General features: G+C 39.0%; 1 protein-coding gene across 1 annotated transcript in view; it reads left to right on the top strand.

Moving 5' to 3' along the window:
* SRPK1 (SRSF protein kinase 1) overlaps window positions 1-12,052 on the top strand; it is an 80,419-nt gene extending 68,367 nt beyond the window's left edge. The window contains 3 exon segments of the mRNA XM_045074773.1: window positions 4,394-4,463; window positions 7,995-8,087; window positions 9,573-12,052. Coding sequence (XP_044930708.1) covers window positions 4,394-4,463; window positions 7,995-8,087; window positions 9,573-9,757 — 348 coding nt within the window. The 3' untranslated portion in view covers window positions 9,758-12,052.
* Window positions 12,053-14,189: the final 2,137 nt, after the last annotated feature.

Here is a 14,189-nt window from a genome sequence, read left to right as displayed (position 1 = left end):
GTGTGATTCTGATGCTAACTACCCCAGGTTAGGGCAGACTTCATGGGTTAAGGGCAGAGTTTCCAGAAGGCCCCTCAGTCAAACACCAGCTGTAAGCTCTGGAGTCCACAGGCCACTTACAGTTCCAACCTCCTAGCTGCATATTGGGAGCTTCCATTATCCTTTCAGATTCAGTAAATTACTAAAAGGACTCACAGAACTTGGGAAAGTACTAAACTGCTGTTGCAGTTTTGTCATAAAGGCTACATATCAGAACCAGTCAAATGAAAACATGCATAGGGCGAGGACTAAGAGGGTCAGAAAGCCGAAGCTTCTGTGTCATTAGGACATGTCACCTTCCCAGGACATCATGTATACCACCAGCCAGGGAAGCTCATATGGGCTTTAGGTGCCCCGTTTTTTATTGAGGTTTCATCACTTAGGCATGGTTGATTGAATGAATTGTTGATCATGTGATTGAACTCAATCTCCAATCCCCTTTCCGTCCCTGGAGGTTAGGATAACACAGGCTCAAAGCCCCAGTCCTCACACAATTGGGTCTTGTCCAGTTAGGGTGTATATCCAGCCCTCCTCTTATAATTATCTAGGAGCCTACCGTGAGTCACCTCATTGGTATAATGATTAGGGTACAGGGGGACAATGTGAATGACAAAAGTCATCATCACTTGGAAATGCCAGGCTTTTAGAGGCTTCCTCTCAGGAAACAGGAACAAAGACCAAACAAATTCTTTATTATATAGCAATACTTAATAAATAAATGTTGATGGGCCATCAAAGGAGTAAACTAAGCCAGAAGCCTATTAAACTGTCATTTCAGTTGACATTGTTCACAGTCAATTTTGGTGAAGACTTGAGAAACTATAGATTAGAAGCCCCAGCCTGTTTTAGGTCATAGATTTCTTGAGACCCACATTCCTAAAAAACTTTGTCTTCCAGAGGTAATAGAGTTAAAACCGTGTCGTTAATATGGCCTAACCTTGTAAATCATTGTGTTATGGCATATCAATGGCCTGTTAAGATGGTGGACTTTGTGAAATGTGAGGGTTGGTATTGTGTGCACAAGATGAAAGAACATTGGAATAAAATCTAACTTCTTGGGGCACCTGGGTGGCTCAGTGGGTTAAAGCTTCTGCTTTCAGCTCAGGTCATGATCCCAGGGGCCTGGGATGGAGCCCCGCATCGGGCTCTCTACTCAGTGGGGAGCTTGCTTCCTCCTCTCTCTCTCTGCCTGCCTCTCTGCCTACTTGTGATTTCTGTGCGTCAAATAAATAAATAAATAAATAAATCTTTAAAACAAAAACAAAAACTAACTTCTTTCTTGGCAAACTTTAAAGCTTTGTATTTTCAGGAATTTGATTTGCTGGAGAAAATAAATGGTAGAGATGCCACCAACTACAAAATATAACTAGTTTGTAGATGACATCTGGTTTATTATGATGTGGTTCTTAGTAGTGGGTTAATTGGGGGCAGTAGTTCCTGCTTGCTATGTCGTATGTATACTAAGGCAAAAGATAAAAGGGGGATTAACCTTGCCCCCTGTTTGGACCAACTCACATGTAGGAATTTTCTCAACCAAGGGAGGGAAAGCACTTACCTGACATGAGACAATATCATGAAACTTGAACCCCCTTCGCTGTTTCTCTTATTTTGCAAATAGATGTAGAAATGTTGCTTTCCATTTAGCCATAACCAGAAAGTAAAAAGAAATCCTGTAATATCAGAAGTGTCTGGAAAGATGGATCATCCTGCATCCAATGCAATTAATTGATGGAAAGATTGGAGCCCTTTCTAAGAGATAAAAAGATTGCCTGCCACCTTAGTGATTGAGACTACCAAGTTAGAGGGCAGTTATAAAAAGGGAAAGTTCTGTGAAGACCACTTCGGAGTTGACAAATAATTAATGCTTTAAAATCTTTCATTCTGCAAAATCCTCCATTCAAAATTATACATTTTGAAAAATGTATAATGACTTCTGTCTACCACTGTAGTATCATACAGAATAACTTCACTGCCATAAAAATCCTCTATGCTCTGTTTACTCATCCCTCCCTCTCTACCCCCTGTACCTGGCCACCACTGATCTTTCTATTGTCTTTATAGTTTTGCCTTTTTCAGAATGTCCTAGAATTGAAATCATAAAAGTATGTAGGTTTTTCAGATTAGCTTCTTTCACTTCATAATATTTAAGGTTTGCCTATGTCCTTTCATGACTGGATAACTCTTTTGCATTTTTAGCACTAAATGATACTACATTGTCTGGATATATACCAGAACACAGGATTTCCTAACTCGTTGCCTCTGGTTGTGAGCTTGACGCTGAGTGTCACAAAACAGGCTCTTTGGTCAGTGTAAGACCAGTACAGGAGTGGGAATCAGGAACCCTGGATTCTAGGATGGGCTTGCTTGCCTGTCATTTTTGGTTACAGTTTTCTCATCTACAAAGGGAAGAGTGTTCAACTAAAGTGTTTCGTTTCTAACTAGAGCTTCTGCTAGTTTTCACTTCTGACATTGTGATTGGTTGGTTTGGTTTGTGTTTTTCTGCTATTATCTTATTTACAAAATTGTAACTACTAGCAACTGCCATATGTTCCAAAAAATAAAGTTCTCAGAGAACTTGAGGTAACTAGTTGTGAGTGTCTGGGTGAAAAATTTAGAAAACACTGAAATCTTAGAAATTTTCTTTTATTTCCTTGAATTTTAATTTCAGTATTTTTACTGCACTCCCATTATGAACCTTTGAAAAAGTACTGGTTTCAGAAGAGATTAACAAATTTTTTTTTTAAATATATATTTTATTAATTTATTTGACTGAGAGAGAGAAATCACAAGCAGGCAGAGAGGCAGGCAGAGAGAGAGGAGGAAGCAGGCTCCCCACTGAGCACAGAGCCCGATGTGGGGCTCGATCCCAGGACCCTGAGATCATGACCTGAGCCCAAGGCAGAGGCCTAACCCACTGAGCCACCCAGGCGCCCCAAGAGATTAACAAATTTTAATTAATGAGAATCACAGTTTGTTTCTGTTCTCCTTTGGAACTATAAGCCTTAGGATAAGGATGGAACAAGTTACCAGCTTCAGTTTCTTGATGAACTTCTAGAATATAAAACCAGCTAATGCCTTGGAGGGTAGTACAGTTCAGGTAATACAGTTTTGAGAAAAGCTGTCCTGTGGTGAAATTGCAGAAGCGGACTCTGAAAAGCCACAGAGACCTAATCTTAGGACTGAATTAGAGAGTGCAAGCCACACCACAGTTTTTGAAATTGTCTGACCGTTGACTTAATCAAAATTGACCTGTAACTGACACTTGACTTACAACTGCACTTTTATACCAGTATGATCCTTTATAAAAATTGCTGTTACCTTTTTGACCCATTTTTTAATCAGTGAAAGATTAATATAGGCCTGTCACTCAGGTGCTGTCTTTTTCCATAATGCTTGGTGTGTATTCTAAAGGAAATCACTTTTTCATACTTGTTGAACACTGTTTACAAGAGGTTTTCTTTCTTTTTTTTTTTTAAGATTTAATTTATTTATTTGACAGAGATCACAAGTAGGCAGAGAGGCAAACAGAGAAAGAGTTGGGGTGGGGTGGGGAAGCAGGCTCCCTGACGAGCAAAGAGCCCATGTGGGGCTCCATCCCAGGACCCTAGGATCACGACCTGAGCTGAAGGCAGAGGCTTTAACCAGCTGAGCCACCCAGGTGCCCCTACAAGAGGTTTTCATGTAGAAGACCTGTGCCTGCCTTTTCCTGGTATGTGAATGCCATACCTGCCAGTCCCATAAAACATGAATGGCTCTTGACTACATTTATACTTAATCTTTTTCTGATTTTCCATTAGACCTAAAAATTGAGGATTGTATGGAACAGTTTAGGGGGTGCTTCCCAAAGCAAAACTTAAAAATGTACTTTTTGCCACATAGTTAAGAGTCCTAGGTGGAGAGATGTCTGTCTGAGTTTTTTGGTTTTGATTTTGTGTACAGAATCTTAATTTCTAGCTATGTGAAATTATAACATGAGAAAATAAGACCTGTTCTTCTCGTGAATAATTTAATAACTTAGAATTAGCTTAATATCCACATGTTGCCCTCTCTAAGCAAAAAGAGAAATTCAGGAGAGCCAAATTGCTGAAAGGAGCATGGGATGGAAGAATCCATATGTTGATATTAATAGAGTTTCCTGTTTTCCTGCTCCATTTTACTAAGAAACTGGTGTGGAAGGAGAACTCCTTAGATATAATCTCAGACATTTTTAAAAATGATCATCTGTGGCTTTTTTAAAAAAGAAAAAATTACTTCATATTGAGTCAGATAGTAAGCAATAAGCTTCCCAAAGGCTACCTTTTTGTTTTGTTTTGTTTTGTTTTAATGCTTTCATATGCTGTCCTCTTTTTCTCAGGCCTTTGAACTGGCCACAGGTGACTATTTGTTTGAGCCTCATTCAGGGGAAGAGTACACTCGAGATGAAGGTGAGTCTCCTTAACCAAGAGTCTCTGTGCATGGCAGTTACACTTTCCATGTGTGATTAACATGGTTTGTTAGTACTGAAGAGCTTAGTCTTTTTAGTGTACTAAGAATATATAAATCTCAGAAAAGATAGAAATATAAGATGTTTTATATTAAGTATTAGATACACTAGATATTTAATAATAACTATTAAAGAACTATATGAGGATTAAAGAAGAGACCACAGTTGGTTAATAAAACTTGTATTTGCCAGGTATTTTCTTCTAAAACATCTGGTTATTTTCCTTTCTGTATAAATCAGTGATTTATTCTTTACCCATTGTGAACAACCTGTTCATCAGCTTGTTGCTCAGTTATGCCTGCAACTTTATTTGGAAGTCAGTAGTTTTATAGGCAAACACACTACTTGAGTGGTGTTTGTGAATGCAGACACTAGAGCTTTTTTGTCTATATAAACTTTACAATATTTAGCATTCTTTTTCCCTTTTCTAAAAATTAAAACCATACTTTTTTCTTTGTAAATAATACTGACATTTAGAATTCCATTCTAAAACAGTGTTATTGGGTCGCCTGGGTGGTTTAGTCAATTAAATGTCTGTCTTGGCTCAGGTCATGATCTCAGGGTCCTGGGATTGAGCCCCACATTGGGCTCCCTGCTCAGCAAGGAGTCTGCTTCTTCCTCTGCCCCTCCTCTTCCCTGTGTTCTCTCGATCCCTCTGTGTCTGTGTCTCTCCAATAAATTTAAAAATCTTTAAAAAAAATAAATAAATAAAACAGTGTTACTGATTTACATTTTGTGATAGCTGATGGGAAAGGCCCAAGCTGTCAGTTGCTCCATCTGAAAGGCTGTGAAAGCACACAACTGAATGTGATTTTTTTTTTTTTTATCATGGTCATGTCCAAATAACTTAGATAATAATGTGAATGAAAGAACTATTAAAGAAATGTCTTACTATTATACAGTTTCAGCAGGTTTTATTTTCAAGATTAATGAGGATTACTTTGAGAGAACACTAGCAATGTAGCCTCCCAATGTGGAAAATATGTCCTTTACTTTCTGTGCTTCCCTCAGTTCTTAGGGAAATCAGGTTTTGTGCTGTGTGGAACCAAGAATGCTCTCCATTTCTTAAACCAAGGTTTCTTGGGATAGTAATAGGCAGTGTTAGTAGGGCCTCTTGATACTCCTCTAACACATAATCTGTTTGGAAATGTTAAGATAATTCCGATTGCCAAATGCCTATTGTAGTGAGTGCAGTTTGGATGTTTTTCTACAATAAACCCTTTTAAGAATATACTGTAATAATTATCTATGTACACATTTAATTTTCCCTAATATCTGCTTTTTTTTTTTTTTTTTTTTTGCCAGTTATAAGTTTGGGGCTTTGGACGTTTTTTAGAAATGCTCTGTTATACCTGTTTGAACAATTGATTTTTTTTTTCTCTTTACTTTCCTAGACTCCCTGTAAATAGTTGTGGTACAGAACACATATAACAGCTGAAATTACACTCTGTAGGGTCTTATGTTACCAAACCTGAAAATTGAAGTGTATCTAAAAAGTCCCAAATAAGGGGCAAGGGAGAACTGTCTATTCTAGATACTTAAATTCAAACTTATTTCCTCCTGTACCGGTTAATACTAATAGTCCTTAGAGGAAACTTCAGACTACTGCAGTTTGGTCCATAAGAGAAGAAAAAAAACTAAACCCTTATTCCCTAGCAAGTGTATGCATAGTTTGTTATAAGTCACTGTAGGACTGGGGCCTACCTAAGAGACATGTTTTTCTGATGTTGTTGATGTTCTACAGCCCTAACTCTTGGAATAATACTTGATAATTTTGCCTATCAGGTATATCATTCCTATGATTAATTGATAAGCCAGAGACAGGCTGCTGGAATTAAATGTAGAATAACACACTCAAGAGAAAAATAATTTCTTGGTACAGGAAAAATGTTAAAAGAACCAGTACTTCACTTGGAAGTTTACATTAAGATAAACTGTAGTCTCATTTATACAAAAACATTTATTTGCAGGTTTTACCTAAAATGAGCAGAAATTTCTTGGCGGCCAAGTCTTGTTAGCAAACGACAAATTCAGTCAAGACTGCCAGAAGTTTTGTAGTGATTTCATGAATGTAAAGCTGTTTTTAAATGACAGCACTGAGTCCTTTACTTGAGAAACAGATAGGACCTGACACCATCACAAATTCCCACATATAGTGATGTCTCTGGCATAACATTACTGCCCTACAGGATTAAAGTCATTTATAGAGCTCTTTTGTGCCATCACTTTTTAAAATTCCTTCCTATTCTTAGTTGCTGTCACCTGCAGAGTAAAAAAGTAGTAGTTTCCTACTACTTTGGATGTGGATGCTGGCTATTCCCAGGATCACCGCCTGGGGCACACTTCCCTGGCAGTGCCCACAGTCCACATTCATGCTGGGATAGTTACAAGACACTGCTACGACATGGGCATCTTATACTGGCCCACAGAAGTCAAGTAGCTGTACTTTAAACTGTTTGTGCCAATTTCTACTTTAAAAGTGTGATGTATTTTAAAACAATTACCCGGCTCTGAACTACACATGGTTAGATGTGGATTCATTTTGAGTTCTAGCTCCTGTTTGCCCTGTACCTTCAAGTAGGCCATTTATTCTGAGGTTCTGTTTTCTCATTGTTAAAAATGGGGCATCTATTAGTTTTGACCTGTTTTACAGGGTGATTGTAAAAACTCATCATATATGAGTGCTTTAATTATTGTGAACTTTGTTAAATAAAGTGATTTTATTACTACTTGAAGTCCAGAGTAGTATCATAAATAACAGTGTCTAAAGCATATTGGTAGTTTTTTTAACCTTAACTGAAAAATCCACCTGAATCTAGATGTATAGACAAAATAGAAATAAAAATACAGATAAGCCTCTAAACTCTACGGTGGGCCTTGCCAGCTGCTCTCAGGTGACCAACCACCTGAAATAATTCTTGACCTTCCCAGTCTCCCCTGGAGTATCCTTGGTTATATTTGTAGTTACTTTTAAACAGCTAGGCCTGAAAAAGCTATTCATTTAAAAAAAAAAAAAACCTCTTTTACAGCTTGTCCTTGATCCTGTTCTTCTTACCCTTCTATTTTAGACCACATTGCGCACATTATAGAGCTGATAGGCAGAATTCCAAGACGCTTTGCCCTCAGTGGGAAATATTCACAGGACTTCTTCAACCGCAGAGGTAGTATTATTAACATGAGTTTTCATCTAGGCCCCAGGGATACAACTTCAGGAAGCAGAGCATTCACACCAAGATTGTTTTTAGTTATAACTTTAGTCCCACTGAAGTGGGCACCTGATTTTTTTTTACATTTTTCTGGATTCTCCATTAGATGGATAGAGTCCTCTTCCTATTTAGGACAGAAAGCAAGGCTGAAATGCTTTACAAAGAGGTGTGCATGCTACTCTTTCTGCCATTGTCTAGAACTGCATTTGTTACTCCTGTTATGTATGTCTTTTTTTTCCCCCTCCTGAAATGTGTGAAACATACAGATCACATTGCATTGATCATAGAACTTCTGGGAAAGGTGCCTCGCAAGCTCATTGTGGCAGGAAAATATTCCAAGGAATTTTTCACCAAAAAAGGTAAAATAAATGTGCTTGTTCCCAGACATTACGGGAGCAAAGTGTTTAAAAATGAAAAGGTAAGTGCAGCCGTGTACATGCTCCCAACACCTTTGGAAGAATGGTCCTGCCTTGGATGCTGAACTGTAACAGCAGAGAGGTGAAATACTGTGGTCAGGAGCAGAGACTGGGGCCACACTATTAGGTTCTAATCCCAGCAGCCACACAACCTCAGTCAGCTGATTTCTAAATGGGGATTTTAAGTGTTTACTTCACACTAAATAAGTTACTGTGTATATAGTGCCTGGCACATAATTGGTTGATTACTCCTCTTCATTGCTTCTGAAAAATGGGCAGACGTTTGCTAGTGTTTGATCTCAGAACTGCCTCTAACAGAGCAAGTAGTTTAGTTTAAGCTTCCTAAGGGCAGGACTACATCTTACTCATCTTGTAGCCCAGTGATACCTAATATAGTCACTTAAGTATATCAGTCCTGCAAATTAACTTTACCTTTTGCAGTTTTATAAGTTTATGTTATCACCAGTTAGTGAAAGAAACAAAGATAATGCTCTCACCTGAAATTTTTGACTCCGTTAAGTATGTATTTAAGTATTAAGTATGTAGTTAAGTATGTATTTCTTATGCATCCAAATAAAATTTAAAAGCTGAAATTTGAAAACCTGACCTAGGAAGGACTAGAAAACTGTCTTGCCTTTTTTCCCTCTTTGCCATGGTTCCCTTTTTCCTCACAACCTCTACACTTGACAGCAAGCATCCTAGAAACCTTATTGTTTCTTTTTGGCAGGAAAATAGTGAAGTGCTTCCTAAGAGTTCCTCCTTGTGCAAAGACCAGTTAATGGCATGTGTATATCAAGTGGGTAATGAATCAGGCACTCACTGCCCACAGAAAGAAACTTCAGATAAGTGTTGTATAAGTTAAAATGGTTATGTCAGAGAAGTAAGAATTAGAATGACATTTCAGAATAGGACAAATTGTTGATGTAGCTATATCTGAAAGCTGTATGGGGTTTGTTTTAGTCTTGTTATTTTTTATACAGGTCTAACATGGTATTAGCTCTTTATTTTTAAATTACTGCCTTATTTGGAAGCAACATTAGTAGACTATTAAGCCCCCAAAAACACAGCTGTTCTTGGTATATGATGATAAACTGTTTTTAAACACCCTTTGAAACAGTGTTGCATATATAGGCATTTAATACTCATTTTAGTGAATACCTAGTTAGTTCCTGCTAGGCCTACCCAATTTTACTGGGACAAAATATCCTAGAGTAGTGGAACAAACAAATTAAGATTTTAGGCCCTCACGGAAAGTGGAGACACTCCAAGGAACGTGTTAAAGAAGAGCTTTGTGAATAGAAAAGGATTAGATTCTCATGGCAAAATTTGGTTCTTTATAGAGCGTCTGGATTAGTTCCTGGATTTCCACAAAAGGATCTTGTCACTTGTCAATATTGGTCAGTTTCTTTTGTACTGTCTTTACCATAGGTGACCTGAAACACATCACGAAACTGAAACCCTGGGGCCTATTTGAGGTTCTAGTGGAGAAGTATGAGTGGTCTCAGGAAGAGGCAGCTGGCTTCACGGATTTCTTACTGCCCATGTTGGAGCTGATACCCGAGAAGAGAGCCACTGCCGCCGATTGTCTCCGGCACCCTTGGCTCAACTCCTAAGCCCCAGCCCAGGACCGCAGCAGAGATCACATGCTGACCCTCGCCCCTCCCTGCCAAGCATTTCCCTCTTCCCTTTTCAGGGTGAAGCTCTTCCTTCAAGGGTTTCCTAGGTTTTTTGTGGGTTTTTTTGTTGCTTTTTTTTTTTTTCAAATCAACATGTTCATTTGGGTTTGCTTACTTGACCCTGTGGAGATCCCCCACAGCCATTGGGCATCCTAGGTGAATTTGGCCTCGATTGAGCTCTGCCAAAGACTCATAGACTAAAATGTGAAACAGCCTCTCACCCTGTACACTTGTCTTTCCATTAAAACACCCTTTAAATTATGAGCTTCCTTTTTAAAAAGCTATGAAGATGATGAGCTCATCCTTTTATTCATTGACTCTAAGAGTCAAATTTTCTAGTGCATCTCCTATTGCCAGCATAAGGATGAGAAGGGGAAAGGGTGTTACTTCTGTGTACAGCAGAGACATTAAACTTACTGTATCCAGGCTGCATCATCTTCCTGGATTGTTTCTGTTGTTCTCTGTGTTCACGTTTTGTCCCGCAACTTTGAAGCTACTATCATTCTAAATGAGCTATATCAACACCAAATTTGGATACCACTTTTATCACTGTTCATAGCACTATCAAATTCCTTTTATCCTCCCATAACGCTAAGGTCCTTAAATCTTTGGTCTGATTTTTGGTGGAAACAGACACGGAACCATTGACTAGCTATTTCTTCAGAACTAGATGTTCTGCAGAAACAGTTATTTCCTCTGTGTCTTCTGCTACCCTAACCACAGAGTTATTTTGATTGGCTGCTTTGGTTTTTGTTGTTTTAATCCCTGGCTGGCACTTTACTCATTGCACTCGAGTTTACTGCCCCACAGCAAAAGAATTCAGGATGACTCCAGAAAGGGGATCTGGGTTTCAGAGATTTCCCCTCTAGGAAGAAGATGTACTAGAATTCCCAGTTCTTTTCCAGTCAGTCCTCTACTTTATTTACAGCTTTTTCTTTACCTTGTCCAAAATTTAACCTTTAGGCAGTTTTCCTTTGTGGCTTTGCCACTCTCATTTTCTCAGAAGCTTCAGGTCTTAAATGAAATCCCAGCATAAAAGAGCCAAGGCCAAAGGGAAGGGTGGGGGGATGGCACTTTTGGGTTTTTTTGTTTTGGGGGATTTTTTTTGTTTTTTGGTTGTTTTAAGATTAGCCATTCTCTGCTGCTATTTCTTTGTATAATGTAAGTTTTTAACTGCAATTCTGAGATAATTGAGATGTACTTGAGGGTTTTTTCCCCCCATGAGAAAAGGCTTTGTGAATCTTACTTTAGAATGGGCCTTTCCTAGACTTGCCCTAGACATCACATATTCCTTGGGTCATACTGAAAAGCAAAAGGGGGCAGGTTTGGGGTCACAGCCGCTTGTTCAGCATGGACCAAGTGGGCCTTGGGGATTACTGCTTTCTGCGGAGGCGGCTCCAGGACTGATTTACAGAAAGCCAAGGAAGTGCGACTTGAGGCTCTACTAGCAGAGCTGCCGACAAGACTTTCAGGTAGCCAACTCTGTATTGGAGATTGGAGTCCAGATTCTGCCATTTTTCCACCAACAACAGGAAAAAGTGGTGCAATTATGCAATCCATTTAACGCATAAACACAGAACCCTGAGTAACTATGGCCAGCCATTCATCGGATCCTTGATTGGGTAGTCCTGAAATCAGACATGTTCCTGTAGAAAGAATTCTAAGTGAGGCTGTCTATGCACCTATCAAGAATAAAGAAAATAGATTGTATCCAACAACGGCAGGGAAAAATCCTTCGGCAATTCTAATCCACTTTGGCTTTTCAGCGATACATAAATCTAAAGCAATAGCAGACTAGAACTGAATTTTTGTCTACACTGTAAAATAACAGTTGTGCAATTACAAGAATTCTGGTGACAATATTAAAGTGAAATAACCAAAACAAAAATAGAAGGCCCCATTTTAACAACTGATGTGAAAAGAAATTTTAATAAGAGAGAACCTATAACTTCTTTCTGAAAATGTTTTCCCACAAATAAGGGCTTTCCCCCTATCATTTAAGGAGCCAGATGAATTAGAAGCCGTAGAAAGAGGCAGCTATAGAATTTGATCTTCCAAATACCCCATGTACCTTTATTGAACTTAATCATAATGCTGTCAGATTGCCATGATCTCAGTAAAGGATTTCTATTGCTGTCAATTACAACCCCAAATGCATTTTTATTCTTTCTACTGGGTGCATTGTCTGTTTTCTTTATAAATGCAGTACAATAAACAAATTATTTAATAATCTGTATGTTTCTAGAGCATTTATTTTACTTTGTTGCCCAAGTTGGTCTGACCCACACTTCAGAATGGAGAGAAGGATTGGTTGAATGTTGTTTTTAAACTTAACTATGCAGTGAAACTGCCTGGCTTAAACACCTGCCACCACTTTATGCCATTTGTAGCTTAGCTTCTGTCTTTTAAATTGGGGGTAGATGAGACTAACAACGTACATTTTGGAAAAATCTTAGAAAGGGTATCATTCCCTATATCCAGTGGCATTTTCCCAGAATACTGGTGGTGTGTCCTTTACCACCCCCCTCAGATTATTATCACAATCCCAGTAGATGCAAAAATGCCAAAGATTTGTGAAACCCTCTTGTACAGGGGCTTTCATAGATTCATTCCTTAGAATAAATTCTCCACAATGGCATGGCTGGGCCAGAGAGTAAGCACATTTTCATGGCTTGTAATAAATGCCAGGTAACTGGTATGGAGAATGGTTGGACTGTTTTGCTGTGACCAGCAGCATTTGAATGGGCTTGTTACAGTCACGTTGATTTTTTTTTTCCCAATAGCCAGTTTGAGTGCCAAAAAACAAGAGCATCTTTGCCTTGTTTTAATTTGAATATTGGATGACAAGTCAGAAACTTGTTTCATGGGTTTTATTGGCCATTTTTGTTTTTTGGTTATTTGCTATGTTGCCCAGCTTTGTTTTTGTGTGCTTCCCTTTTTATTTGGTATGGGTTTGTTCTGTATTAAAGATAGTGCATTTTTGTGGTTTTCCCATCATATATACTTCAACAGTTTTTAATTTGCCTTTCACTTTTATTTGTGGTGTTTTTTAGTGTTACTCATAGAAAGTCCTTCCCCACCCCTGGGCTACATACATTAACTCTTCTAGTTAATTTAATTGCATCATACTTAAGACCTATGTAGTGTCTTCATATTGTAGTGTTGACCAGAAGAGAATATAACACATTTTAAAAACAACCTAGGGGCGCTGGGTGGCTCATTCGGTTAAGCATGTGTCTGCCTTCAGCTCAGGTTATGATCCAAGGGTCCTGGGATCAAGCCCCGAATCAGGCTACCTGCTCAGCTGAGAGCCCACTTCTCCCTCTCCCTCTGCCTGCTGCTCCCCCGCTTGTGCTCTCTGCCAAATAAATAAGATTTTTTTAATTTATTTATTTGACAGAGATCACAGGTAGGCAGAGGCAGAGAGAAAGGAAGCGAAGCAGGCTCCCTGCTGAGCAGAGAGTCTGATGCGGGGCTCAATTCCAGGACCCTCAGATCATGAGCTGAGCCGAAGGTAGAGGCTTTAACCCACTGAGCCACCCAGGCACCCCAGATTTTTCTTTTCTTTTTTTTTTTTTTACCTAAAAAAATTGACCTGGAATTCATCAAACCATTGTGTTCACCAGACTGACCAGTCTAGACGGTCTCCAAGCCTTGTCTTAAATGTATGGACCTTGGAGGGTTTTGGAAAACTTAAGTGCTGTCCTAGGAGAACTTGTAGCTATCTTTAAAAGAGCCAGCAAACTGGGGTTTGAATTAATCCTCCACACCCCCCCAATGCCCCTGCTTTTCAGTCTTCATTTGCCCTGAATGTCCACAGGCAAACCATCTGCCTGCTCCAGAGAGGCCCAGCTTACATTCTTTTATTTTTGAAGACTAGAGTTTTGCTCTTATGAGGAAAGAGATTTGCTGTTAGATTACAATATCACAGAAAACTTGTGATTTATTGATAACAGAGTCAAAATTATATTTACTCCAGGAGCACCTGGGTGGCTCACTAGCTGCCCGCACCTGAGGTGTGTTCTAGAAACATCTGCCCTCAGTTCAGGTCATAATCCCAGGGTCCTGGGATTGAGCCCCATGTAATCAGGAAGACTGCTTCTCCCTCTCCCCCTGCTTGTGCACTCGCTCGCTCTCTGTTAAATAAATAAATAATTTTATAAAGAATTATATTTATCCCCAAAAATAAGGCCTAATGACACCAGAGAGCTTGAATAGTCCTTTGTGTTTTGCCTACAAGTTTGGGGCCTTAGAAGTTAGCAAGTCATTGGTAACTACCAGATCTCTTGCACAGTCTTCGGTATGTGAAGATTAAATAAACTTTTATATATAATCTGAGAGCGTTGAGACCTGAGGAGGAAGTTTGTTT

The sequence above is a fragment of the Mustela putorius genome, unplaced genomic scaffold (assembly GCF_011764305.1).
Source record: "Mustela putorius furo isolate JIRA1106 unplaced genomic scaffold, ASM1176430v1.1 tig00000135_pilon_pilon_pilon, whole genome shotgun sequence".
NCBI lineage: Eukaryota > Metazoa > Chordata > Mammalia > Carnivora > Mustelidae > Mustela > Mustela putorius.
This window is presented reverse-complemented; position numbering and strand designations above follow the sequence as displayed.